General features: G+C 47.9%; 2 protein-coding genes across 3 annotated transcripts in view; one reads left to right on the forward strand and one right to left on the reverse strand.

The window, feature by feature from the left end:
* The window catches only part of STK26 (serine/threonine kinase 26), a 41476-nt gene extending 36672 nt beyond the window's left edge, over nt 1-4804 (forward strand). Inside the window, exon 13 of one of the 2 annotated variants that reach the window (XM_066639920.1) lies at nt 2734-4804. In XM_066639920.1, the coding sequence (XP_066496017.1) occupies nt 2734-2784 (51 nt within the window). In that variant the 3' untranslated portion in view covers nt 2785-4804. The remainder of the gene's footprint in view (nt 1-2733) is intronic. The other variant, XM_066639921.1, reaches the window with a different exon arrangement.
* On the reverse strand, nt 26-27987 carry FRMD7 (FERM domain containing 7). The gene is made up of 12 exons (XM_066639919.1): nt 27931-27987; nt 20343-20447; nt 17329-17371; nt 15206-15284; nt 11464-11561; nt 9495-9609; nt 7928-8075; nt 4345-4440; nt 3194-3357; nt 2687-2755; nt 1670-1745; nt 26-1081 (listed from the first exon to the last, which is right to left on the reverse strand). The coding sequence occupies exons 1-12, from the start codon at nt 27985-27987 to the stop codon at nt 26-28; spliced, it is 2106 nt and encodes a 701-aa protein (XP_066496016.1).
* Nucleotides 27988-27989: the final 2 nt, after the last annotated feature.

A 27989-nucleotide genomic window follows, 5' to 3' on the forward strand; every position in this document is an offset into this window, starting at 1 on the left:
TAGCTTATGAAAACCTTGTCAGGGTTTAAGTGAAATAATTGGATGCTGCTCCCAGTGAAGTCCTGTCCTCAGTGCTGCCTGTAGCAAGACAAACTTCTTCATCCTCCTCCTCTAGCTGGAGGCTCCCTGAAGACAGGCGGACCCTCGTCCTGGGTGCTTTGACCACTCTTCCATAGAGAGAGTAGTAATCGGGCAGGAGGTCTGAATCGGAGTCACTGGACTCTGTCCCACTGCCCACATAGAGGTCAGGGGGTCGCTGGACCCTCTGAGGTGCCGGGAACCGTTGCTGGGTTAAGACATACTGTAGAATGTCGGCCTTCCTGCTGCTCAAGACTGGGCAGGGCCCGAGAGGGTGGAACTCAGAGCCATAGGGGAAGCGCATGGTTTTCATGTCCGATTGGCTCCAGGACCTCTTGGGTGTCTGCTCCTGGACGCCGTAGTCAAAGGCGCCGCTTCCGTCATCTTCTTGCTCCATGCTGACACTGCTCAGGTAGCTGCTTCTGGGCAAGGCCTCCGGCTCAAAGATCCGCAGCCTTGGCGTAGCTGGACTTCTGGAAGGCTTCATGGGTGCCACCCCTGGGATGTGGAAACCCCTGGCTGTGTCCTCAGCAGGATCCAGACTTGTGTGCCTTGAGAATTGGGATGGCCTGTCCACGTAGAAGAAGACTTGTGGAGAGGCCACCTCCAGTCGGGGGCTGATGGGGGCCACATATGGCACTTCTGTGTATGCCAACGGCCTAGGGCTTGCCTCTCCCATGTGGCCTGCAGAAGTGTGTTGGCTGTTCCCAGTGAGCTTGTAGCTAGGTTGGAAGGAGGTCAGTGGGAGTCTTTGACCATAGATATCGGCTGGCTCCCAGTCATGCTCAAGCTCTGTATAGAACAGTGGGAAGGCAGAGCTGCTTTGGGAATGGTGGAGCAGCGTCGGGTCCGCTTCAGGCTTGGACCGCTCCAGTTCAGTGGCAAAAATCACCTCCACGGCAGAGTTTCTGCGCCTGCAGTCCAGCATGGGCTCAGAGGCATGGATGCCGTTTGCATTGTGGTAGCTTCCAATGGTGCCATAAGCAAGCCTCAGGTTCTCCATCTGGTGGAAAACAAATGGACCATTCTCAGACAGGAGGGTGTGTATCTTCCAAGTCATTATGTATTAGCATTTTAAAAAAATCTGCTGGCCAGTTAATTTAGATCAAGTAAATCAACACTAATACTTAGCCTAGTGGTTCTCAAATGTTGGGTCCGGGACCCACCAGTGGCTTGTGACCCAATTTTTGGTGGTGAAACTGACAGGGCAGATTAGGCTGTGTGCTTCAAGGATTAAACAAGCTGCTATTTTGGGACACACACACACACACACACTACTGCCCAATTACCACGATAGCCACACTGCTTGGCATTTATAAAACCAGCAGCAACTTCTGGGGTCTCTAAAAAGTTCAGGAACTACTGAGTTAGCCAATTAAAATGTTTTTCATCCATCTAACCAACAAATTGTGACATGCCCAACTGAACGGGCCCCCCATAGATGTGAGCAGAGTTGTACTACTGTAAGGTCTAGTCTTGGGATCTTTCCCCAGATAGTAGCTCACATCCCAAACTGTCAAGCTGCACTGCTTCCCTACTGGCACATTCCCCATTTCTGTTTCTCTCTCCCCACCCAGCCCAAGTTACATACTTGTTTGGAAACATCTGTAAGGAGGTCTGGTGATGAGCGACACTGTCTTTCGTGGTACAAGGAGGGATAATGTTTCCTGAAATGTTTAAAAGGCATGCAGTGGTCAGTCTTAAAAAAAAAACAAAAACATCTTAACTGCAGCGCAGGCCCAAGTGTTAACTTGCATCAGAGGCGTCACTAGGGTACGCTCCACCCCGTGAAAGAGCTCACCGCCAGTTTGGACCTCCTCCTGTACCAGACCATACTGAATAAATGACAATATATGCATAGCCTAAACGTAGTGTACATCACTAGGGTTGATGTAACTCCCCATTAACTTTATGTATTTATTATACAACAGTACAGATCACCCAATAAAGCAGTAGCCAAGCCCCCCCCCCCAAAAAAACAGCACTGGCCAACTTGTTGACACTCACACAACTAAGAATTGTAGTATTAGTTCTGATGCATGAAAATGAGAAATGATTAACACCTGATTGTGTCCCTGCTGTGTAATAACCATACCTCATTGGCTCTCAGAACAATTAGTCTCCCTTGTGCAAGTTATAGCACAATTGGCCACACTTAAAATGCCATATAAGCAGAATTAGAGGTGGAGCAGTTTTCTGTGCTGCATTGATCAAACCAATGAGTCAGAGTGGTACAGTAGTTCAGGAGTTGGAATTAGACCTGGAACCTCCAAGGTTCAGATCTTTGCTCAGCCAAGAAGCTTCTTGGGTGATCTTGGATCAGTCCCTCTCAGCCTCGCCTACCTCACAAGGCTGTTGTGAGGACAAAAGGAGGGGAGGAACCACGGACACCACCCTGAGCTTCTTGGAGGTAGGGCAATATGAAAAAATAAATAACATGCACAAGGGATTGATTAACCTTCCAGCTTTGAACACACCTACCTAGTCTCCCTTTTTACCCATGTGGGTAAAATGCTTTACTGAAATCTAGGCAAACAGCTGGAAAGTCCACAGTTTTTCATGGTTACCCTATCAAAGGAGATGTGATGAGTGGGGCAAAAGCACATACCTCTCAAACGGCAGGCTCTTCAGCTTCTCCCTTGTTCCATGTTCCAGCAGCTGCCTCTGGGTCCTCCCACTGCCATGAAGAGGACAGGAAACAAATGAAGACAATTGTAGTCCCTTCTTCCCACCCCCAGAGGTCATGCAGCCTAAGCAGTTTGGAAAGTTATTCTTCCTATTGCACCATTGCTGCGGATGGTGCTTTGGGAAGTTCAAAAGGACTAGTCTTGCAACCCATAATTCCGCACAGGGCAGACAACAGGTAGGAGAGAGAAATGAATGAAGGTGGTGATAAAGAAGAGAAGCGACATGTGCTTAAACCTGGGTAAAGTAGTTGTGGGGGGAGTAAAGGGGGGCACCAATAGCTTCCTGGAAAAGGTGGCTACGCCCAGAAGCTGTTGCACAGCATCCTAGTGGAAACTTTCACAGATTCCCCTCCCCACTCTCTACACCCCTCGTGGAAGGCCAAGAAATCCCTGCACTAGCGGGACAATTCCCAAGGTTTGATTCTTGCCTGTATCGGAAGCTGGAACCTTTGCTGCACAGGAAGGCTTTTGGCTTGGACTTCGGCTCTTCAGAGAGGCGGAAGAAGGCATGATATTCCACACACATCTTCCAGAAGGCTTTGCATGTGTTGCGGCTGGCCATGGTGAACTCCAATGTGTCCTTGCACAAGGCCTAAGGGAAGAGGAGATTCCCGCTGCGGCATTAGGAGTTAGTTCAGTGAACGAGAGCAATTTCAGGGTCTGGGCATATTCTTTCTCCTTGTACCCCCTGGAGGGCATTTCCCCTGGCTGGGGGGGGGGGTATTTGATCTTCTCACACTCGTTTGGAGAAAGGACTGCAGTTCACTGAACCCGTGTTGCACGCTGAAAGTCCCAGGTTTCATTCCTGACACTATCACCAGCTCAGGCAGAGAAAAAATCCCTGCCTGAAACCCTGGAGGAATGCTGCCAGTCAGGGATGATAGTGCTGCCCTTGGCGCAGGCTGAAACGTCTGACTTGGTAGCAAGCAGCTTGTCCTTTGGACACCCATTTCCATAAGAACATAAGAACAGCCCCACTGGATCAGGCCATAGGCCCATCTAGTCCAGCTTCCTGTATCTCACAGCGGCCCACCAAATGCCCCAGGGAGCACAACAGATCACAAGAGACCTCATCCTGGTGCCCTCCCCTACATCTGGCATTCTGACTTAACCCATTCCTAAAATCAGGAGGTTGCGCATACACATCATGGCTTGTACCCCATAATGGATTTTTCTTCCAGAAACTTGTCCAATCCCCTTTTAAAGGCGTCTAGGCTAGACGCCAGCACCACATCCTGTGGCAAGGAGTTCCACAGACCGACCACACGCTGAGTAAAGAAATATTTTCTTTTGTCTGTCCTAACCCGCCCAACACTCAATTTTAGTGGATGTCCCCTGGTTCTGGTATTATGTGAGAGTGTAAAGAGCATCTCCCTATCCACTCTGTCCATTCCCTGCATAATTTTGTATGTCTCAAAGGATGTATGTTCCTTAAAGGATATGCTCATCTACACACAATGAGAGAAGATGATGCATACCCAAAGCAGTGCCAATGTGCCCCCCTCCTTAGGGCTGCCTGGGAAAGTGGGGGTGTTGCAGTTTTATGCCTAAGAGTTTTGGCCTGCATCAAGGCACTCACCGAAATGTTGGCATGGAGTTTGATAAGGAAATGCTTCCGTTTGAAGCTCAGTTTGCGGATTTTGGCCCAGTTAAAGGTGTTGATCTTTGTATTCCCCTGGGAAAAAAAACAAACAAAATAGTCATTCTGTGACTGTTACACAGCAAGAGCGAGAAGCCTGGATGCTGCAACAAGTGGAGAGTAGCCCAACCTCTCACGAGAACAAGAACATCTGTATTGCACAGGCAGCAAAAAGGGAACCAACAGCACTGGAGCAATTGTCCCAAATGAACAAGCCTCTCCTATGGCTAATGCTTCCCTATTGCTTGTCCAGAGATTACGTGAAGCATTCAGCTGCAAATGTACATAACTAAGGGCCCAATCCTATCCAACTTTCCAGCACCGCTGGTGCTGTGATGTAGCCTCAATGGTGGAAATGTTCCCTTACCTCAAGGAGGCCTCTGTGACATCCTCCCTACCACAGGGTGCAGCACATGCCCCATCAGCATGGCTGCACCGGCACTTGGAAATTGGATAGGATTGGGTCCTAAGTTGACCGGGGGGGGGCGGAAATCAGTAGGTCAAACCTGCATATTGCAAAAACACTTCTGAATGAAACAACTAGATGTGTTTTCAGAAGCTGTGTGCCTGCCACCTGCAGTTTTGAGAGGGACTTGCATTAATAAGCAAGAAAAAAAAATCTGATGCCCAGTTAATCAGAATGGCGTCTTAGTAGATCAGATTTTCTTTGTTGAATAATTGGATTAATTCACTGAATGTTGGTACCCTTTTTAAAATATATACAAGCGAACACACACACACACACACCCATATATAAATGCACATGTATGCGCCCTCCTGAAAAAGCCCTCTCTGGACCCCTGTATGTTGGATAATTATTGGCCAGTCTCGAACCACCCATTTCTGGGCAAAGTAATCGAGCAGGTGTTGGCGTCTCAGCTCCAGAGGATCCTGGATGAAGCTAATTATCTGGATTCCTTTCAATCTGGCTTCAGGCCTGGCTTTGGGACAGAGACGGCCTTGGTCGCCTTGGTGGATGACCTACGCCGAGGGCTGGACGGAAGGAGTGCATCCTTGCTAGTCCTTTTGGACCTCTCAGCGGCTTTCGATGCCATTGACCATGGTGTCCTTCTGGGACAGATGGCCGAGGTGGGGATCGGGGGCACTGTTTTGCAGTGGTTCCGGTCCTTCTTGGCCAACAGGTCCCAGATGGTGGTATTGGGGGACTCCTGTTCGACACCCTGGCCCTTGAGGTATGGGGTGCCACAGGGTTCTATATTGTCCCCCATGTTGTTTAACATCTACAGGAAACCGCTGGGAGAGGTCATCCGGGGATTTAGAGTTGGGCTCAGCTCTATCTCTTCTTTCCACCTGAGTCCAGGGTGGCTGTCTCTGTCCTGGAGCGTTGCCTGGAGGCAGTTGGGATCTGGATGAGGGCGAACAAGCTGAGATTAAATCCGGACAAGACAGAGGTCCTCCTGGTGCAAAAATCCACAATGCGGGTGCTGGACTATTGCCCTGCTCTGAATGGGGTTGCACTCCCCCTGAAAGAGCAGGTTCGCAGTTTGGGGGTTCTCCTGGACTCGCAGCTTCTCCTGGATGTCCAGGTGTCGATTGTGGCCAGGGGTGCCTTTGCCCAGCTTCGGCTGGTGCACCAGCTGCGGCCGTACCTGTCTCGGGCGGATCTGGCCACGGTGGTCCATGCCATAGTGACATCAAGATTAGATTATTGTAATGTGCTCTACGTGGGGCTGCCCCTGAAGACGGTCCGGAAGCTACAACTAGTGCAGAATGCGGCGGCTTGGGTAGTTGCTGGGGTTCGGCAGTTTGACTCTTGTCACACCGCTACTCTGGCAGCTGCACTGGCTGCCCATTCATTTCTGGGCTGAATTCAAGGTGCTGGTTATGACCTTTAAAGCCCTAAACGGCTTGGGACCAGCGTATTTGAGAGACCGCCTTCTTCCATATAATCCAGTCTGTTCTCTTAAGGTCATCAGAACGGGCCCCGTTGGTTGTGCTGTCATTGAGAGTGATGAAGGGAATGGCGGCCAGAAACGGCCTTTTTGGTGGTGGCACCTGCACTGTGGAATTCCCTCCCCTTTGAATTGAGAGCAGCTTCCTCATTACTAGCGTTCTGGCGGGGCCTGAAGACTTTTTTTATTTAGGAAAGCCTTCGAGGCACTATAAGGGCTGTTTTTATAAGTTTATAAATTATGTCTTTGACTGCGTGCTTTTAATCTGCTGCTATGTATTTTATCTTGTTTTAATTGTTTTTAAGTGTTTTGTATTTTTAATGTTTATCTGTTGCCTTGTTTCCTTGCATTTTAACCTGATTGTTAGCCACCTTGGGTGCCCTTCGGGGAGAAAGGCGGAATACAAAACTAATAAATAAATAAAGAAATGTACACATGCCCCACAGTGTATTTACTGATATAAACCAGGGGTTTCCAAACCCCAGCCCAGGGGCCAGATGCGGCCCACGACGAGCTTCTGTCCGGCCCGCGGCCAGCCTCTTGTCCCCTGAAAGCCTCTGGCCCACTTGGCCAAACATGACTGGAACTATGCTCTGGTTGTGTCTGGAGGGTGTTCAAGGGCCAGAGAGGTTGAATGAATGAGCCCATTCATTCATTTATTCACTCATCTAAGTTCCAACTCTAATTTATTTATATAAATTGTATATTTAAACTTTTTTTTCTGGCCCCCAACACCACACCAGATATTTGATGTGGCCCTTGGCCAAAAAGTTTGGAGACCCCTGATATAAACCAATAAAGGAGGTGGCAGGCTGGAGAGACCTTGGGATGTTTTGTATAACAGAGCTTGAGAAGCTCCTGATCTCTGCTTACATTTTAGCACTGAGCAAATTGTCTTGCTTTCTGTTGTTGTTTGCTTCTTTGCCTAACTGGAGACAAAAGCCGTCTCGGCCTCATAGTGCCCACATTACACAGCAAACACCAACCAAAAAGACGTGTTTGCTCTGCAAATGTGTGGTGTTGTTGCTGTACCACATAATTGCCCCAAAATTAGGTGTCTATTTTTGGCAGAAGATTATATGGTCAAGAGTCAGTACTGTGTCGAAGCCCGGCTCTGACATGGCAGAGTCTTGCTTTACCAGAAGAAGAAGTGACTTCAGTGGAGATGCCCACATCAAAGGGAGGCTGGGAGCCTGGCCAGCTCCTCCTCTGCAGGCTGCAATAGCAGCAGGACTAAACCAGAAGCAGGGGGAGGCATCCAGCTTTGGGGGTCCTGCATACCCTCCAACTACCCCACAGCTAAAAATAACAGCAGGCTCATTGTATATTTGGTGTGGGATCAAGAGCCACACCCCTACCTCCATTGCACCTCTTTGCACTCCCTTGCCTTCCTTTAAACTGCTTGTCTATCACTGATTAAAAACCAAGGGGATGTCTTGGTCAGCTTTGTTTAAAGATAGACTAGAACAATCCATTGTTCACAACTGTTCAAAACAGAGCTTTGCAGCTGCAATCTTGGAAATGGCCCAGCTTTGCACCTACATGACAACTGGGTGTTCATGTACATGTGCTAATGTGCCTGTGTGCTAAACACAGGCTTCTCTCCTTACCCGCAAAACAAGCACCCCCATGTGAGTGACGGCCAAGTTGATCTGAGTCCCTTCCCCGTCACTGGCTGGGTGGGGCCTGATCCCATACATCTCCAGCTTCCGAGCAATGTCCAAGAGCTGCACGTCGGAGTCACCAGGAGTTTTTCCTCTAGGAAAAAAGCAAAAGGAGATTCATCTGTAGGCTTTGGACACCCTATTCTGTTTAGGTTCATCTTCCCTTCTCTCCACACCAGTTCTGTGAGTCAAAATATGTGGGGGTGTATTGTCTTCCTTGCCTAGGAACTGATACTGGATCACAGCAGGGCTCATGAGAGGGGAGGAACAGGGGGTCATTTGTACCCAGGCCCAGGGTCAAAAAGGGGGCCCAGTAGCCAAAGGAGGGTCCCAAGAATTTCCTGGAATCTAACATTTTCTGATATCACCCAGACACTTTTGGTACACAGAGGACATTCTCCATTCTAGTATGAGCCTAAATATGATGCTAATTTTCTACAATGATTTTCTGCATTTAAAAGATTTTAGAGACTTAGGAATGTGTTTGTTTTTAAATATTCCTGTATCTGCTGCCATTGCCACACTGCAGGTAGACCAGGGCTACACATCAGGAAGTCTGGTAAAACTGGACTCCACAAGCCATCACCTCAATCCTCTCATGCCCACTCTGTAAATCCCTGCTCCGACTCCGTCTGCTCCTAGACCCTGCACATGCCGCTGGGCCTCACCTGCTAAGACGTCCATGGTCCTGTCCCTCCTGATCTCTCTGCTCCACCTGCCATCCTAGTCCACCTGCTCTTCATCTCCACCACAGTCACCTAAATACCTCCTGCTTACTCTCGTTTGCTGTCCCTTGTACCTGGAACTCCCTCCTTGAGATGAGCCCCTCTCCCACTCAGATCCCTCCTCAAAGCCCACCTTTTCTGTCCCCTAGGCCAGTCAGTGGTCTTCCATCTTTTTCATGCCACGATCCCAATGCAAAAATAAAATATGAGACTGAGGACTCCCCACTGATACTGGCCCCCCCCTCTGGGGACCTAATCCGCCCACACCCTGTTTACCCTACTTCTTGTGTCATCACAACAACCCTGTGAGGTGAAGCCTGAGCAGGGCTGGTTTAGGAGCTGTGGGGCAAGACAGTGAGAAAAGGCTGTGCAGGATCATATCAAGGACTCGGTTTTGCTAAGGCAGGACCATGGTTGAATTGGACCCAAGCCTTCTCTTGCACAGGCTTTGAAAGGTTGCCTCCCCCCAAAGGGGACCCCCATTAGGGTCACGACCTATAGGCTGAAGAACACTGCCTTAGGGCTCACTGCAGCCGAGTCCAAGTAAGCCTACATGAAATAACGGCATCTTCACTGGCACCACCCGGTCCCTTTACAAGCTCTCTTCCATCTATCTGAAACTGTGAGCTCCTCAGGACAGGGAACCTATTTTTGCTTCTGACAGCCGTGCATGCTGGTGGTGCGTTGCATAAATAAACAATGACAGGTTCATCATGAAAAAACACAAAGCTCTTTGCTACTCAGTGACTGGGCTCCAAGGACCACCAGGACAGCCTAGAAGGACTTACAGGTGCTTCTTGTGGTAATGCAAGATTTTGCTCTGCAAGCACTCTTGGTTCGGCAGATATCTGTGCATTTCCAGGTGCTTCCGATCCATTTCTTCATGAAAATCCCCCAGTGCCGCTGCCATGAGAAGAAGCAAATGACCTTTAAGGCAAAGGACTTGGACAAAGAAAAGGAGGACACACACTTGTGAGAGTGGTCAGGCCCCGAGCAGCGCAACAGGCCATGGGTGTGCTGGGGCAGGCCCTCCCAGGTCTTTCAAGTCAGCTATTCAGAACAGGGGCAAGTTGCATAGATTAGGAAGGAAGCGCACAGCCTGTCAAACCCGACTGGCCGTGACATGCAGGGGTTTGCCCCAAACTCAGCCCATCTTCCTGACTTTTCCTGAAAGTCTTGGCATGCCCTATGAATAGTGGCGACACCAGGGTTGGCATCACCTGGTGCGGGAGGTCTGCACATCACCCCTATGATGGACCTCCTCCCGAGCAAAAGCCCCAGAGTTGGACGTGGTGATGTACCATTGCACCGTCCCAGCTGGGTTTTTTGGCTATAACAAGAAGATGTTATAGAGAATCATATCTAGGAATGTGGATTGCGGTTAAGCTAGAGAGCCGGCTAGTTATAGCCAGTGTGAATCTCAGCATCCTCTAGTAAATTTCCCTATTACGCAGACTATTGACTCATAGTTTAGTATTGTAAGCAAGATCAGAGAATGGAAGACCCCAGCCTGTTGTGTATTGTTTGAGAGGGAATAAAAGTCAGAGAAAGCTGAATCTCAGAAGCTTTCCTTCTGCATCAGGCCTTCCTTCTGCATCTCACTTCTATACATGTCTGTTTTATTCATTGATATAACTCTTCGCTGCCTCAAGTTCTAATTTTCAAACCCTCAGAGTGCTTCTGCTTTAACACTCTCCTTCAGGCAACAAGATACAGTCTTGTGTGTCTGCCACCAAGCACCAAGGCCCCCAAAAGCCTTGGGTGCTCCCCAAAGCAGCATCTTGCGCTGCTACACATACCTGGTGCAGTTCACACACCCCAGCAACACCTCTGCCTACGAATATTTCTTGGGGACACATGTGTCTGTTTTATGTATTAAATTAGCAGTTCTCAAGCTGTGGGTTGCCATGTCACGCCCCTGAACGCCTTGTAGTTTCTGGGTGGCTCTGGTGCACAACCCAATTCATTGGTGGCATTGCGCCCAGAAAGTCTAGTGGCCGCGCATTCTGGGGCTCCGCCCAGAAGCCATAAGGCATTTCTGGGGTGCAGTGAAACCGCTGCGGTCAACGAAGTGGGTTGTGTGTGACAGTAAAAAGCTTGAACTGCTGAATTAACTTATTTTTAAAATGTGTTTTTTAAAAGCATCTCCACTCACTATTCATCACCCCAAAATTCCAAACACCGGTATGAACACCTAATAAAACCATTGATAAAAAACACCAGAAATATTTAAAATCTAACAACTGACCCTTGAAACAACACAATCCCCCTACCCCCCCAAATAGTCACAAGGAAGATCTTGACCAGAAATTTCCAAGGTCTTTCTGAAACTAAAAGCAATGTTCTAAAATTTTTAGAAAGATAGCAAGGACGAGGCTGCCTGGAGCATTGTCAAGAGAGAGTTTCAGAGTGCTGGGTCTACCCCCAGCAAGGCTCCACTCTGAGCAGAGGCTGGGTCACCCAACACAAGACTCAAAACCAGTCCTTATCAGAAGACCTCAAATGCCAGGATGGGGGCATTTCTTGTGTGCAGAAGAGGCTAGCCAGATGGAAACAAACACAGCACCCCTGGGTGTTGCAATTGCTGTGCTGAAAAAGCAAACCGTGGCAGGCATGGTTTGTCATGCAAGACTGAAGAAAGCTGCCAACTCCACATCTACTCAGCTTCCACAGGCCGAAGAGACCTGCTTGCTTTTCTGACCCTGCCCAGCCGGGCAACAAACATTAATCAATAATCCCAGACCATGTTCTACATACACTGCAAAAGGTGCGATACCATCAGGGCTGAACTGTTATCACTGCACGGAAGTCTCCCGCACGTCAAATCCTTCTTGATTTGGAGAGTGAAAAGGTATCTAAAAAAGCATTTCAGAGTCATTACTGATACAAATAACTTCCAATGTTCCCCAGTCCCCCATGACAGCATTTCTCAAACTGTGGGCGGGGACCCACTAGTATATCCTTACTAGTAGCCAGTATCAGGTGGGTCATTTAGCATCAAGCTCAGCTCCCATTGAAGATACAGGCGCAGCCTATTTATCCACGAATTTTTTATCTGCAGATTTGTCTCTATGCGAATGGGGTGGGGGAACCAAAAGTCACACACACCTTTGCCCTGCGCTGGCATCTCGCTCCATTTCCAGGCAGCCCAAAACACTGCAAAAAGGCTCTGCCTCACCCAGGCAGGGAAATAGCCCTGGAGCCCTGGAAGAGGTTCCCCTTGCAGAGGAACAGTCCTGGAGCCCCTGAGCCAGCAAAGAGGCTGAAGAGGGGAAGGGGGGGCTGAAAATCTCTGTAGCCAGAACACGTGCAGCAAGGTGGAGCTCGCACTCGCTAGCTCGCTCGCACTCGCTCGCGCTCGCGCTCGCGCTCTCTCTCTCTCTCACTCACTCACTCACTCACTCACTCACTCACTGGCAACATAGGGGATTGCTTTAAAAAACCCAGGGAGTGTTTGCTGAATTACCCCCCCCCCATGGTGCAGGCAATCACCAACACAAGCAAGCCTTCCCACCAAGCAAAGCATGAGATTTAGCCTTCAATCCTCTCCACACTTTCCTGGGAGTAAACCCCATCAACTACAATGGGGCTTACTTCTGAGTAGAAACGCATAGGGCTGGACTCTTAAAAGATCAGCATCCCAACCATGAAAGAAGCCAGGCAGCTGGCAACGGGAGGGCTGAGTATGGAGGGGAGGGGATTGAGAACAGCTGCCTTAGTTTCCTTCCATCTGGAAGTGTCAGGCTGCAGTGTGTTTGCGTAACTCTATGGAATTTAGCACAACACATTTTTTGTTAATTGCGCCGAGTCACGGAACGGAACTAACGCGGATAAATAGGCTCCACCTGTACAGAGCTGAAAATACAGGGTACAGAGCTACTGGACGGGGGCCTGGTGCTTTGCCCTGAATAGGTGGAAAGATGAGACTCTGGACAGGGGGAGGGTGCGTGGTTGGAGAAGGATCCAAGTCTGCTCTGACTTCCGAGTTGGAATATTTGAATTCCGAGCTATGGAAAATGACAGCACAAGCGCACTGTGTAATGGGACTTTTGGCTGATTGTGGCTTAGGTTTGAAACCTAAACTGATCATCCAATTTCTGGCCATGACATCATTTCCAGGTTATTGTCATCACTTCTGCTGGGTCCCAACAGATTGTCATTCTAGAAAGTGGGTCCCAGTACTAAACAGTTTGAGAACCACTGCCTTGTGAGATCTAGGTAATCTAAGGCTGCAATCTTACACATACTTACCGGAGAGCAAGTTCAATTGCTTCCAAAGAAGCATGTACAGGACTGCACTGTTCAGGTTCTAATGCACCTTTGTGTTGACCCATTTTACAGAATGTTGGTATGCAGTGCAGCACAAAAAAGAACTTGTCAGGGCAGTGGCGTAGCTAAAGGGGGTGCAAAGCACTAAGTTTTGCAGGAGCCTCACTGCAGGGCACAAGCAGCACCTACCCTTCGGAGTCATTTCAGCTGGGAGGGGAAGAGCGAAACAGAGGCAAAGGGAAGGGGCTCCAAAGGGAAGGGGCCCCTTGCACACTGAAATGAGGCTCCCTGCAAAACTTAATGCTTTGCACCCCCTCTAGCTATGCCACTGTGTCAGGGTATCACCTTCTGCAGCCATACCCCACCAAGACTACACCATGAGGAACAGGCATTTTAAATTCCTTATTTATGTGTTTTATTTTCCTGCCACTTATTTCTACTTTGAAGCTTATTGAGCAATATCTTTAAGGCCGCAATCCTATACATACTTACCTGGGAGTAAGTCCCACTGAACACAATTGAGCTTAACCTCTGACTAGAAAATGCACTGGACTGAAGGGTAAATGGAGTGCATTTTGTTCCAAACTCAATGGTATGGGTTGCAATAGTTCAAAACAAATGTATAAGCAATGAAAGGTGGGGTGACGGAAGTGGGTTAAATTGGGAAATTAAAAGATATTTTCAATTAGGAATATGAGAACGCTTGGAGTCTGTTGTGTTTATTTATGGAAGTGAAAGGAGGCTCTTGGCCTTGGGGTGCAGAGATAAGGAAATCCTGGCAATTGTTCCCAGGTGTAGGGAGTTGCGATAAGATGATCTGCTGTAAGTACAATTAGAATCGCGATTGGACCTTAAGCCTGAGTCATGATGATTCAGCAAATCTGGAGTAATATCATTGGTCTAAGAACCCTTGTGGGGTCCTTGGGATACAGCCATAAATTTGGTTTAAGTTCTTTGCTCGAGGCATCTTCACCAGGGCAGCTGCCAGTAGAAGCTCTGCCACTTTGACAAGAAGCGCCAGCATCCTGGTGTGGTAAGGTGCCCAAGTTTTAGCATGGTAGAGCAGCTAGGTTTTTCGTTTCTTAAATTGTGCCTTCGCCTATTCACTCTGAGAGAATGCCCCTTGAATTGCTCACCTGCCCTTTTCAGCGGGGGCTCTTCTGATGTTCTTAAGGGCTTACAACTGAGCTATATAACCCATGACATGATTTTAAGACATTGCTGTTCAATTGTAGGTTCCCTTACATGGCTGACAGTTTGCAAACAGCCCCACTCCTGCAGAGGGGTTTGCATCGCTACATTGGAATTTCTGATTCTATTTCTATTGCATTATCACCAAGTTCACACACTTGCACAGTGCACACACCTGCAGCTGTCTCACAATGGCAGCAACCACAACACCACCATCACAGTTCCACCTAACTGGTGAAACCCGTTTCAAAGCAGATGAAAGTTCCCAAACAGGTTCTCCCAATAAGAAACATCACTTGCCAATAATGCAACACCCCCTCTCAATATCACTCTTTACCAATTAAAAAAAGAGAAAAACTGTGATTTATTATTTAGTTATAATTGATTTTTCAATTATTTCATTTAGTTATTTGATTTTTCTCTGTAAACCACTTTGTGAACTTTTAGTTGAAAAGCGGTATATAAATACTGTTAATAAATAATAATAATAATAATAATAATAATAATAATAATGTTTTTGTATTTTTAACCATAAACCACTCTGAGTTTGCCACTGGAGTTTGTCACTGTCAAGAAAGGCAGGGTCTAAATTATTTTTTCTCTCTCTCTCTCGCTCGCTCTCTCTCTCTCTCTCTCTCTCACACACACACACACACACACACACACACACACACACTTATTCATAAAGTATTATATTCTTATAATATTATTATATTAATGCATTAATAAAATATATTAATACAGTATTACATTATTACAGTATTAGAAATAATATAAATATTGTTGATAATATTAATAAGAGCATTTATTATTTATATTTATCATTTATGAATAGAAGTCAAATATTTATATATTTTAATATTTGTATAGCACCGCGTCAAAAATTTATTTGACATTTCATTATATTTTGTCAGTTTTGCTAACAAAAATGTAATATATTTCATTAACAAAAGTCATAGACAGAGAGAGCGAGCGGAGTGGGGAGCAATTATTTCTCCAGGGCCCAACCAAACGCAGCAGCAGGTAGAAAGATTCATACCTCGTCAGTTCTTCTCTCAGGTGGCCCGGATCCACTGGGAAAAATTTCACCATAAATTTGAAAAGAATCTCCTTAGGATCTTAAAACACAACATCTTCATCAGTTTGGTTTCAAATTTCTGTCGGGAACATTTACAAATCTCTGCATTTACAAAGCCTGTGGAATCGGCCTCTCTGACTACTGCAACCACAGGGTGCCCTTCCTGTTCCAACCCCCTCCATGGCTCTAGGTCAGGGGTGCCCAAACCCCAGCCCTGGGGCCACTTGCGGCCCTTGAGGCCTCTCAATGCGGCCCTCAGGGAGCCCCCAGTCTCCAATGAGCCTCTGGCCCTCCGGAGATTTGTTGGAGCCCACACTGGCCCGACGCAACTGCTCTCAGCGTGAGGGCGACTGTTTGACCTCTCGTGTGAGCTGTGGGTTGAGGGCTCCCTCCACTGCTTGTTGTTTCATGTCTGTGATGCAGCAGCGGCAGCAAAGGAAAGGCCGGCCTTGCTTTGTGCAAGGCCTTTTATAGGCCTTGAGCTACTGCAAGACCTTCATTCAATCATATAAGTTCATCTTTAGTATATTCATTTATGTAAATCTATGTAAATTTATTCAGATTTTAAATGTAAATTAATTCTTTTTTTCCCCAGCCCCCAACACAGCATCCGAGAGATGATGTGGCCCTCCTGCCAAAGACTTTGGACACCCCTGCTCTAGGTGGCTGTTTCTACCCTAGAGTCATGAAAACCTTTACTTGTTTGCAATTACACAGGCCAACACACATTTTGCTCCCTTAAACATTACGCCAATTCCTGGGTATATTTGGGGTGCTAATTCCAAAAATGGCATCCGTTTTGCCCCATCACGTCTAGTTTTGGAGATATAGTATAGCCTCATCAGTGAATGGTTCAAGCAGCTTCCTCATGGGCAAGCCTACACCATGGCTTCCATAAAGTTTGGGAAAATTTTGTAGGCCTGTGTTACTTGCCATCTATCCTTTATTTAGGACAGCCAGCAAGGACTCACAGAAAGAGGATGGCTTTGGAGCACCAGCTTTTCTTACACTGTGAAGGCAAAAAGTTCTCTTCTTGGGGGGCAAGAGAACTGCAATGCCTCATGGTTGTCAACAAGTCTATTTGCAGTCGTTGGGGGTCCTTCCCAAATCAGATCAGGAGCAAAAAGTTGGGGGATTACTTTTTTCAATTTCCCCAGTTATAATCAACCCCCCTCCCCCAAAGTTGCTGTTTTCTCCATAGGACAAAACACACCTGTTATCATAATAATTAACATTTGTTTAGTGCTTCATATGCATCACCTTGATGTGGGCCTTTCCAACAATCTTGTAAGGTAGGTCTTATCCCCATATTGCTGAGAGGGAGTACCTTAGAGCAGCAACTTTCAACCTTTTCCCATCTCACAGCTCACTGACAAGGCACTAAAATTGTCACAGCGCACCGTCAGCTTTGGGACAAGGTGCACCACACTGCCGGTGGGAGGCTCACATCCCCCAACAGCCCTACTAAGAAATGACTCTCCCTCCAGCTCCCACAGCACACCTGTGGACCATTCACAGCTCACCAATGTGCCGCAGCAGAGTGGTTGAAAAATAGCTGCTTTAAGGTTACCTAGCAAAGTCCTTGCAGAGGCTGCTACACTACACTGACTCTACCAGTATCACAGGGTCAGAATCTGTTTGACAAGCACTCTTCACAAAACAGAGACCTCTTTCCTAATGTTAGATGGAGGCCCAAGTCCTCCTTTGCTCTGCTGGAAGAACAGCTGCCCACCTGTTCAGAGCTTGAGGGCAGCTGCGATGGCCAACAACCATACTACTTGATGGGGCTTTTTGACTCATTGGTCTGTTCTCCTTGCTGTATGCTCTTTGGGGCAGAGATCTGCATTCTATTTTGCAAAACACTATGCGCGCTGACAGCGTTATGCAAATACCATAATCATAAAACAATTTTAACCATTTAAATCACAGCCGTAATCAGGAGAGCAAAGGGGGAGGTGAATGGACTATTTAAGCCGTGCTCCAGGTCCCCCCTCCTTTTCTTGGCACTTCCTTATCCCTGGTTAGATCTTATTTTGTTTGTTCTGAACACACATGTGCCTGTGTGTATGTTTGAATATACTCACTTTTAATCTGCTTTGTGATGGGTTTGAGAAGTTCCAGCCAAGCCTGTAAGAACACAAACAGAGTGAAACCCTGAGCAGTCAGGAATGCCACCTGCCGGTGCTTCTGTGACACTGAGAAGCCCGGAGGCAAGTGGATGGTTCTTCCCAGCTCCCCTGGTGGCCCTGAATGGGGGCCTCCACTGGGGCCCTCAGGACCCTGTACATTTATCCAAGAGGGTGAGTGTCACTTCTCCCTTGAGAAAGACAAAACAAAAGTGTTGGCAGATTCTGGGAGAAGAGGGAGTGTCAGGGGAAGATCTGGCAGCCCAGCTATGCTCAGAACACGCATGTCTATTGCAGAAGCATGCACTGTCCAAATGCTCATGCCTGCATCTCCGCAAATCAAGCAAATCAAGGAGAAGGCTAGGATAGGTTCATGATATGACATTGAACCAGGGTGGTGTAGTGGTTTGGGAGTGGGTCTTAGACCTAGATTCTACAGGGGTGCTCCCACTTTTTTGGCTCGAGAGCTACTTTGAAACCCAGTAAGGCCCGGAGATCTACCAGAGCTTTTTTTACAATGTTTGCGCCATCATAACATATAACATTTATGTGTACAATGTATGTTGGTGTACCTTGAGCCCCACTGAGTATAACAGGACTTACTCCTGAGTAGACATGCCTGGGATTAGGCTGTGAGGGTGCAATCCTAGCCACACTTACCTAGGAGTAAGCCCCATTGAGTACAATGGGCCTTACTCCCGGCGTCTCCTCCCAGAGGCACCTGAAGGGGGGGGGTCGGCACTCCACGATCTACTCATTTTGCCTCGCCATCTACCGGTAGATCGCGATCCACCTATTGAGCACCCCTGACCTAGAAGATCCACGTTCAACTCCCTGCTCGGCCGTGAAGCTTTGTGGGTGACCTTGGGCCAGTCACACTCTCTCAGTCTCGTCAAGGTTGTCGTGAGGACAAAAGGAGGGGAGGAACTCTGTACACTGCCCTGAGCTCCTTGGAGGAAGGGCCAGCATAAAAATGAGAAAAATAGCATGTCCCACTCCTTCACTTTCAGCGTGCCTCCACACATTCTCTTAGGGAATACGTCACACTCTTCCCTTTGGCTCACTTTCCCCCTAAGTCCAAGGCCAGTGGCAGCACCTTGGCGCGATGCCCAGATGTTGGGACTTCTTTGGTTGCTCAGCAATAGGCAGAAAAGCCTGACGCTTACTTCTTTCTAGCAATCCACAGAACCCAACTTCCTTGGTACATTATAGACCAATTGTTGTCAGGCCTTCCAAGGGTTAACTAAACCACCACAGGATTAACAGGCCTGAGGTTAATAGTTCCCTGTGTTAAAAACAAACAAACAAACAACAACGAAACACTAGGAACTATACACAATTCCCTGCAAGCAGAAAACTAGTACATCAGGAGGAAAAGTTTCTGTGCTAGATTTCCCCTTGTAGAGAGGCCATCTTTGGGGGGGGGGGAAATTCCCTCATTTGCAGCTTGGAGTGGTACAGCCTGCTCTATCTATGTTGGGCTCTACCATCCCATTTTGCTAAATGCATAGACCCAGCTTCTGGCAGCCAAACAATGTGGAGAAGTTCATCTGTGTACTGAGGCATACTATGAAGTGATGTGCTTGCCTTGAATGGTTTCTGGTTTCTGAAACAGCCTTTCAGCAGACAGGCAAAGATTCCCCGGTTGGTTCTTTATAAATACAGCGGCCTGTTCCATTACCCCACTGCACTCCGGGGAGTTAATGAAGCAGAGACAAGTCAATAGGCCCCTTTGTTGCCTTTCTGATGGAGAATTGGGTCATTGATGCTCAGCACCACTTAAGAGCACCACTTTTCCACCTGGATTTTCTCCCTTCTGGAAGTCCCCTGAGATGGAATTGTCACCAGTGGAACAATGGGCAGACTTGAGAGGACCTGGGGGGGGAACCCTTTGAGAAGAAAATACAAATATAGTTCCATATCTATGTCAGAGGCCAACTAATGGACAACCCTGAGAAGTTTTCAGCAGTAGAGCATTTGCATTCAGGAAGTCCCAGATCTGCTCACTGAATCTCCAGGAAAGACCCCCAACCCTGAAATCTTGTAGCGCTGCTGCTGCTGCCACAGAAGGTGGATTGAGATCTAACTGGATCCCAGGCGATTTGCTGTAGATCAGCAAAGGGTTTCTGACTCCCAGTTGCTTACCAAGAGCCACAAGGATCCCCCAGACCACAAGATCAGTTCTGGTACTGTAACAGAACCCAAATCCTGGGCTGCGCATGGAGGTTCTCAAGTTCAGCCTCTGTAACTGGGGTTGGGAAAGGCCCCTCTCCAAAATCAGTAATACTCCAATTACTCCAATACAAAATTGGCAATACTCAAGCAGTGGGACCGGTGATCTGATTCGATAGACAGCAACTCCGTGTGCTCAAGGCACATGATTTTTTCTCGAGCATATCTGCCCTGGCTTGTGAGCTGCCCTTTTGCACCTGGCTTGAGTTGGCAGGTTTCAGGATGCTTGTGAAAAGTCAGACCAAAAGGCTGCCTGCCTGCCTGCCTGCGGCATAGATGACATGAGCAACACAGGATGCTGCGTGACTGAGTCTGGTTTTGGCCCACCTAGCTCAACGTCGTCTACACAGGCCGGCAGCATCCTGCCAGGGTTTCAGGCATGAAGCTTTCTTGGACTTATTTGGGGATACTGCTAGACAACGAACCTGGGACCTTCTGCATGAAACAGGAGCTCTAACCCTTGAGCCCAAGTCCCAGCTCCGCATTATGTTCAGCCCATCATTAACAAATGGGTTTAACTTTTTAATAAATAGTTGCTGGGATGTGCCCCCTGTGGATAGAGATGATGGCAGGAGATGGGGAGGTTAAACTTAACCTCCACCACAGACCCAGTCTAGATCCCCTCCCAGCACCTAATTCTTCTCACCAGGTGACTTTGTCCCCTTTTCTAAGCCATCTCAGCAAGTGGTGCCTCCAGCCCTTGAGAGAGTGTTCTTTGCATTGACCCTGACCTCACTTACAGGGTGTCCTGCAGGGCTCCAGAACTCCAGTCCAAAATACTCCTTTTCCGCAAGATTCAAGTGGCTGCAGGTCAGGTTGAACAGCGTTTTCCCAGAGGACTTTTGCTATTGGAGAGAAACAAGCAAAAACTGGGTGAGAAGAACAGCGGGCAGGCAGTAGTGGTGTAGCTAGAGGGGGTGCAAAGCACTAAGTTTTGCAGGTGCCTGTGCAAGCAGCCCCTCCCCTTCAGAGTCTGGCGGTCCACCTCCATTTTGCTCCCAGCACCCAGAATGACTCCAAAGGAGAGGGGATGCTTGTATGGTGCGTTCCGGTGTCTGCAAAGCTTAGTGCCGTGCACCCCCTCTAGCTACACCACTGGCAGGTAGGCAAGCACCCAAAATGAAAGCAGCAGCTAAATAACTGGAAGACCCCCAAGTCTTCCCAAGGGCATTGCAGAGTTTGACCCCTGCCCACCAAGATTTTAAAAAGTTTTCCCAATGCATAATACTGGTGATTGTTTTTGTTTAAAGACGGGTTGGCCTCCAGAAGTTGGTTCACCCAACCATTTGAAGCCTGGGTTTTTAGTTCATTGTGCCACCTTATTTATTTCAACTTATTCCCCATATTCTGGCCTCCTCAGATCCGTGTTGTCCAGGCCGGCCTTAGGACCCAATTAGAAACATCATTTTGTGGGTCCCCAGGTTCACAGCCAAGGCCTGGAGACTCTCACAAATAGCATTCATTATCCACTTTATATTTCTATGGTAGAACGGAAAAAAACCCATCAAAATATGTGCTTTAAAACTGCATGTGAATTAATGACCACATGGATGTAAGCACATTTTAAAATAAAATTGCAGCATTAGGTGTCCATTGCAATGTGCTGTTGCATGTATTTGATAAGACTCGGCCCCCCCAACCTTCTTGCAGCGTTTCTTTTATACGACTTTTCGCAAGAAATTACGCTTCTAGTTGCTAAGTTTCTTGCAAATGTGTTTATTTCTAATAGTTAAGGCAGTCCTGATTGGGGTTTTAGTGTGTGTAACCTTGTGGATTTAATCTGTGGGTTTTATTTGTGATTGTATTTATTTATTCTGTGTGATGCCATTAAAGGTGTAGTCATGCACTGAGCTGGTCACACACAGTCACCCACAACCCATTGAGCTGATTGAGCCCAGAGGCACAGCTCAGGCATGCGCCAGTGCAATTTTGGTCATACTCATTAAGCAGCACAACTAAGGTCCTTGGTGCACAAGGGTGGATCAGCATCGCTGAGCTCGAAGAGCGGTGAAACGAAGATGTCGATTATGCAGGGCTTCCTGCAATGATAAATGCAGCAAGGGGAACCACACAAGCGCCAGCATCCTGTATATGTTTATGCCTGTCTATGTCTGTCTACTCAGCAGCCCCCTTGTAGTCAATGGGGCTTACTCTCAGGAAAGTGTGGCTAGGAGGGCAGCCTGAGAGCCCACTCCTATGTCTGTCTACTCAGAAGTCAGTCCCCTTGTGGTCAATGGGGCTTACTCCCAGGAAAGTGTGGCGAGGAGGGCAGCCTGAGAGCCCACTCCTATGTCTGTCTACTCAGAAGTCAGTCCCCTTGTGGTCAATGAGGCTTACTCCCAGGAAAGTGTGGCTAGGAGGGCAGCCTGAGAGCCCACTCCTATGTCTGTCTACTCAGAAGTCAGTCCCCTTGTGGTCAATGGGGCTTACTCCCAGGAAAGCATGGCTAGGAGGGCAGCCTGAGAGCCCACTCCTATGTCTGTCTACTCAGAAGTCAGTCCCCTTATAGTCAATGGGGCTTACCCCTGGAAAGTATGGCTACAGGATACACATAAACATATGTGTATGTTTATATGTAAAAATATGTATAAACAGACAGGTCTCTGTGTGTTCAGCAAGCCCTGGGTGTTTCCAGACTGTAAGCAAAAAAATCTCAGGCACACCAACAGCAGGACAAATGCAACAAGCAAAGCCCATAAAATGCAACTGTTATTTCAGCTTTATTAAAAGGGAGACTTCCACTTTCTTGAACATCAGAAGAAACCGGCTGGGTCAGGCCAAAAGTCTCTCTAGTCCAGCTTCCTGCATCTCACAGCGGTCCACCAGGGAACACACAACACAAGAGACCTGCCGTCTTTTACAACTTCCTTGCACCTGGCATGCCGAGATAACCTCTCTCAGAGTGGGCTCTCATTTGGTGGGCCGCTGTGAGATACAGGAAGCTGGACTAGATGGGCCTATGGCCTGAGCCAGCGGGGCTGTTCTTATGTTCTTAACTACAATTCCCAGGAGACCTTGCAGGTCTCTTGTTATCTGGTGTGCTCCCTGGGGCATTTGGTGGGCCGCTGTGAGATACAGGAAGCTGGACTAGATGGGCCTGTGGCCTGATCCAGTGGGGCTGTTCTTATGTTCTTAACTACAATTCCCAGGAAGCCTTGCAGGTCTCTTGTTACCTGGTGTGCTCCCTGGGGCATTTGGTGGGCCGCTGTGAGATACAGGAAGCTGGACTAGATGGGCCTATGGCCTGATCCAGTGGGGCTGTTCTTATGTTCTTAACTACAATTCCCAGGAAGCCTTGCAGGTCTCTTGTTATCTGGTGTGCTCCCTGGGGCATTTGGTGGGCCACTGTGAGATACAAGAAGCAGGACTAGATGGGCCTATGGCCTGATCCAGTGGAGCTGTTCTTATGTTCTTAACCTGCTTCTAGAACCAGGCGGTTTCACATACCCATCATGGCTTATAACCTGGGATGGATTTTTTCCTCCATAAAATTGCCTGATCCCCTTTTCAAGGCATCCAGGCCAGATGCCATCACCACATCTTGTGACAAGGAGTTCCACAGACTAATGACACCCTGGGTAAAGACATTTTTTCTTTTGTTTGTTCTAACTCTCCCGACACGCTGTTTCAATGGGTGTCCCCTGGTTCTGGTGCTGCAGGAGGTGGAAAAGAACATCCCTAAATCCACTCTACGCATCGCGCCCATTGCAATTTTCCAGACATGGTCAAGCAGTAACACAAACCCTGGCCCACACTGCACAGCAAGACTGTTGCAAGGTGGAGGAGAGGCAGAGCACCTTCCTGAAGTCCTCTCAAGACTCAGGCTAGCCTGAGGAAGCAGAAAAGGCGCTCGGAAGAGTGTGCCTGGCAGGCGTCCGGACGCACCTGTCATTTTGACTCCTGCAACCCAGGAAATTGTGGGGTTGCTATAACCCGGCACATCTTGTTCAGCACGGAGTGTTACACGCTAACATTTCACAGACGATCCCTCACTGCATTCAACGAGCCTAAAATTACTACCCGGGTGCAGGAAGGCAGCTGGAATGTGACAGCGTAATAACCGTCTTCTCTCAAGGGCTGGCCCAATTCTCCTCCAAATGGCTGGATCACAGCGGTAATTAAAACAATTATCATTGTTTATTCCTCCCTGCCCGAGAATATTTGAGCACGACTCCCAGAGGAGAAGAGTCGGAGAGCAGCGCTTGCTATTTCCTCACCAGAGAGGGCCTGGCTGTGCTCTCAAGGGACGCATCAGGCCACCTGGTGTGTGTGTGTGTGTGTGTGTGTGTGTGTGGTGTGCAAGCCTCACTCCTCATAGAAGGGAAGGGGAAATCTGTGCTCATGCGCAGCCCAGACGAAAGCTTGTCCCAGATAAGGGAGCCCATTCTTGCACTCCTTAATTTTGGCCAGTTTCCAAGCATCTCACATAGGATCCAACATGCCATCTGAAGCTTTGCCCATCTTTTCAGGGGCAAAAAGGATGGACTTGGAACCAATTTTTATTTCACTTTCTGCCTTTATAAAATACAAAGCTGGCTTCTGCAGAGTTGGACTCTTTGCCCTTCTAGCTCAGCACTGTCAGCTCTGACACAGTTCTCCGGGGTCCCCGGCAGAGAAGGGTCTTTACCCAGCCTTACCAGAAGATGCCAGAGACCAAACTTGGGACCTTCTCTGTGCAAACCTCAGCTACAGACTCTCCCCTCCTGCTGCACCATGGCAGGCAGGCAACTTAATCCCCCAAGAAACCCACAGCCAAGAGTGAGGGCACTGCTCCTGTCCTGGCGCTACTCCCCGGCAAGTGCTGTTCAGTGACTGTCCCTGGAGATCAAGGCTCCATTTCCCCATTGTGGTGAATCGTCATTGATAGACTTCTCTTCTTCCTCCTCCCCTGAATTTGCTGAAGAACATGCATTGTGGGGTTTCTTAAAAAGCCATTCAGGGGTAGAATCGGTAAAGCAGCTACCACGTTTTCCAGACTCACAAAGAGAGTCTGGTCCGACAAGAAGCTGACGGAACATACCAAGATCCAGGTCTACAGAGCTTGCGTCCTGAGTACACTTCTGTACTGCAGCGAGTCATGGACTCTTCGCTCACAACAGGAGAGGAAACTGAACGCTTTCCACATGCACTGCCTCCAACGCATTCTCGGCATCACCTGGCAGGACAAAGTTCCAAACAACACAGTCCTGGAACGTGCTGGAATCCCTAGCATGTATGCACTGCTGAAACAGAGACGCCTGCGTTGGCTCGGTCATATCGTGAGAATGGATGATGGCCGGATCCCAAAGGATCTCCTCTATGGAGAACTCGTGCAAGGAAAGCGCCCTACAGGTAGACCACAGCTGCGATACAAGGACATCTGCAAGAGGGATCTGAAGGCCTTAGGAGTGGACCTCAACAGGTGGGAAACCCTGGCCTCTGAGCGGCCCGCTTGGAGGCAGGCTGTGCAGCATGGCCTTTCCCAGTTTGAAGAGACACTTGGCCAACAGTCTGAGGCTAAGAGGCAAAGAAGGAAGGCCCATAGCCAGGCAGACAGACCAGGGACAGACTGCACTTGCTCCCGGTGTGGAAGGGATTGTCGCTCCCGAATCGGCCTTTTCAGCCACACTAGATGCTGTTCCAGAACCACCTTTCAGAGCGCGATACCAGAGTCTTTCGAGACTGAAGGTTGCCAACAACAATTCAGGGGTAAGAGTGGTGTCATCAGAGATGTAACTAGGGTGGAGCCTGACAGGCAACTGCCCCAGGTACTACATCAAGGAGGGGACGCATGACTGCCCCTCAGGTTCCACCATAGTTATGGAGGAGGCTCTGGCAGTTTCATGCCCTCCTTTCTTTCTCCTGTTGAGGCTCCCCTTGAAGGGGAGCCAAAGGACAGCAGAAGGAACTTGAGGCAAGAAGCCACTGCAGCAAGCACCCCTCCTCCAGGGAGAAGCTAGAAGTGACCTCACGTGACTGAATGTCACAGGTATTGTGATGATAATAATAATAATAAAACTTTATTTCTATCCCGCCCTTCTCCCTGAAGGGACCCAATTGTGATGTCATTGCCCTGAGTTCCAGGGCAGCATGTTACGCCTCTGAGTAGCATCACATGTGCCACTTGCTCCAACTCTGGCACCTCTAAGCTAGTGGCCATCACCATGTCTTGTGGCAAGGAGTTCCACCAACTAATTCTGCACAGTATAGAGAAGCACTCCCTCGAGCATATCTGCAAGACACTCCTCAACAATTTCATCAGATGACGTCATGTTCTAGCACAGGAGTGGCCAACCTTTCGACTTTAGGGCTCCTGGACCTTTAACAATTGTAGAATTCCAGCAGGTGCAGCTTGTCAGAGATTACAAACTGCACCTGCTGAGGTTCCCTCTTCTACACAATGGTTAAAGGTCCAGGAGCTCTGAAGCTGAAAGGTTGGCCACCCCTGTTCTAGCAGTAGGATGAGAGAGGGAAAGATTATTCTCTCTCTGCCCACACCAGGCATAATTTTGTAAACAAAGTTGTACACATACCAGTTCTGTTCTAATCTTTGCAACAAGGTATGAAGGGCCAGGCAAGGAGAGCAAATGCAATCCTGCACACTGTTCCCTGCTTCTGTTCTACCTGGTTTTTGCAAGAAAAGCTTCTGGCAGTCTTGCAATAGGCACAGATTAAGTTGCACACTATACCTGAGCGCTCCAATCCATGGGAAGCGGTTCTTTAGGAAGCCACACAACCTGACCAGGGCACCAGGATGCAGGTCTCTTGTTGCCTTGTGTGCTCCTTGGGGCATCTGGTGGGCCACTGTGAGATATGGGAGGCTGGACTAGATGGGCTTTTGGACTGACCCAGCCAGGTTTTTCTGACAAGAGTTGCAACTACACTGCTTGAAAGACCTCTTACTGGGGGGGGGGGGGGGGAGAGAGAGAGAGAGAGGTCTTTCTGCCAAGAGTCCTGCTAATTCAGGTCCTTGCATCTGAGGCTAAATTATCACAATGCACATTGGATGCCCACAAGGGGCTTCTGCTGTTTTCAAAGGGAAGAGCAGCCCAGGGCCTTAATGGAACCTATTTGTTGCCACACAGCGCTTAAGTGGAGATGTCTGTGGCTAATAGGAAGGCGAACAAGCTGCAGGCAAAGCGTCATCGGACAAAATCTGGGGCAGTTTCAAAGGATAGCAATGAGGTGGGGAGCTCCTCATTTTCAGCATTTCTGAAATCATCTCTATTTCTCTGCAGTTTGCATCTCGGCAATGTAGAACCCATATACCCATCACCCATTTACAGCACAATCCTAGGCAAGTCTACTCAGAACTAAGCCCTATTGTGTTCAATGGGGCTTACTCCCAGGAAAGCATGTATAAAATTGCAGCTGTATGGAAACATTCTGCCACAGTAACACCCCAATCGAGAGGATCCTCAGTGCCACCTAGAAACCAGAAATTATCCCATATTTGACTTTCCATAATAAGGTCACATGAAACCTTTTTACACTAATGTGCCTTATCGTACTCTATTTAAACAAAACAAAATATACTGTACACTAATCCCAAATGCTAGAGCTGTCTTTCCCACACACTAGAGGGGGGAAAAATGGCCCAGGATGTTGTGTTTGAACCCAGCAAATTATGGCAGTAATCAGGTGCCGAACCCCATTTAAACATGTTTGTTTATCTGCTGACATACAGTCATACCTAAGAAAGCAATTTCTGAAACACAGGTACCCATTTTTAGGGATATCTGACAATGGATCTGAGAGCATGACAAGACTTTAAAGTTTTGACAAAGGAAAAAATATTATAAAACACTTTGTGCACTAAAATGGATGGCAAATATAATTATTCTCTATAAACACAGGCAGTAAGATGATTAAATTATCAGTAAGATGATTTACAGGAGCTGCAATATGGCGTTTGACGACCAGGCTTAATATTTTGATGTTGATTTTATGGCTTTAAGAGCACCAACCATTTTTATTCCCTGTCATTATCTGTCCTGTAATTATTTCCTAGATGTTTTAGTATAAGCCAGTAGATGCAGAAGCTTTTTCCCCTAAAATAATTTTTTTTATTTTCTTGACACTCCAATTATTATTAAGAATCTACTGGATATATCTATATCTATATATAAGATATAAAAGATAAATAAGATTTATATACCTTTCCTTGTTCAATAAACACTGAGATAGCAAAGATCTAAGTGTTCTGGACAGTCCTGGGGGGAAAAAATTAGGGAGATAGCAACATTAGTTTCCATTTTTGAAGCCCAGTTTTGGAAGGGGGTACAGCACAAAAGGGGGTCAGGTAGACCTCAGAAGGCCAATAACAAACTAAAAACAAGATGCACTTACATCAACAACGAAGATCTTCTGGGAGTCATCCAAAAATTGGACTTTCAAGTGCAGCATCC

The sequence above is a fragment of the Tiliqua scincoides genome, chromosome 12 (assembly GCF_035046505.1).
Source record: "Tiliqua scincoides isolate rTilSci1 chromosome 12, rTilSci1.hap2, whole genome shotgun sequence".
In the NCBI taxonomy this organism is placed as follows: Eukaryota; Metazoa; Chordata; class Lepidosauria; order Squamata; family Scincidae; genus Tiliqua; species Tiliqua scincoides.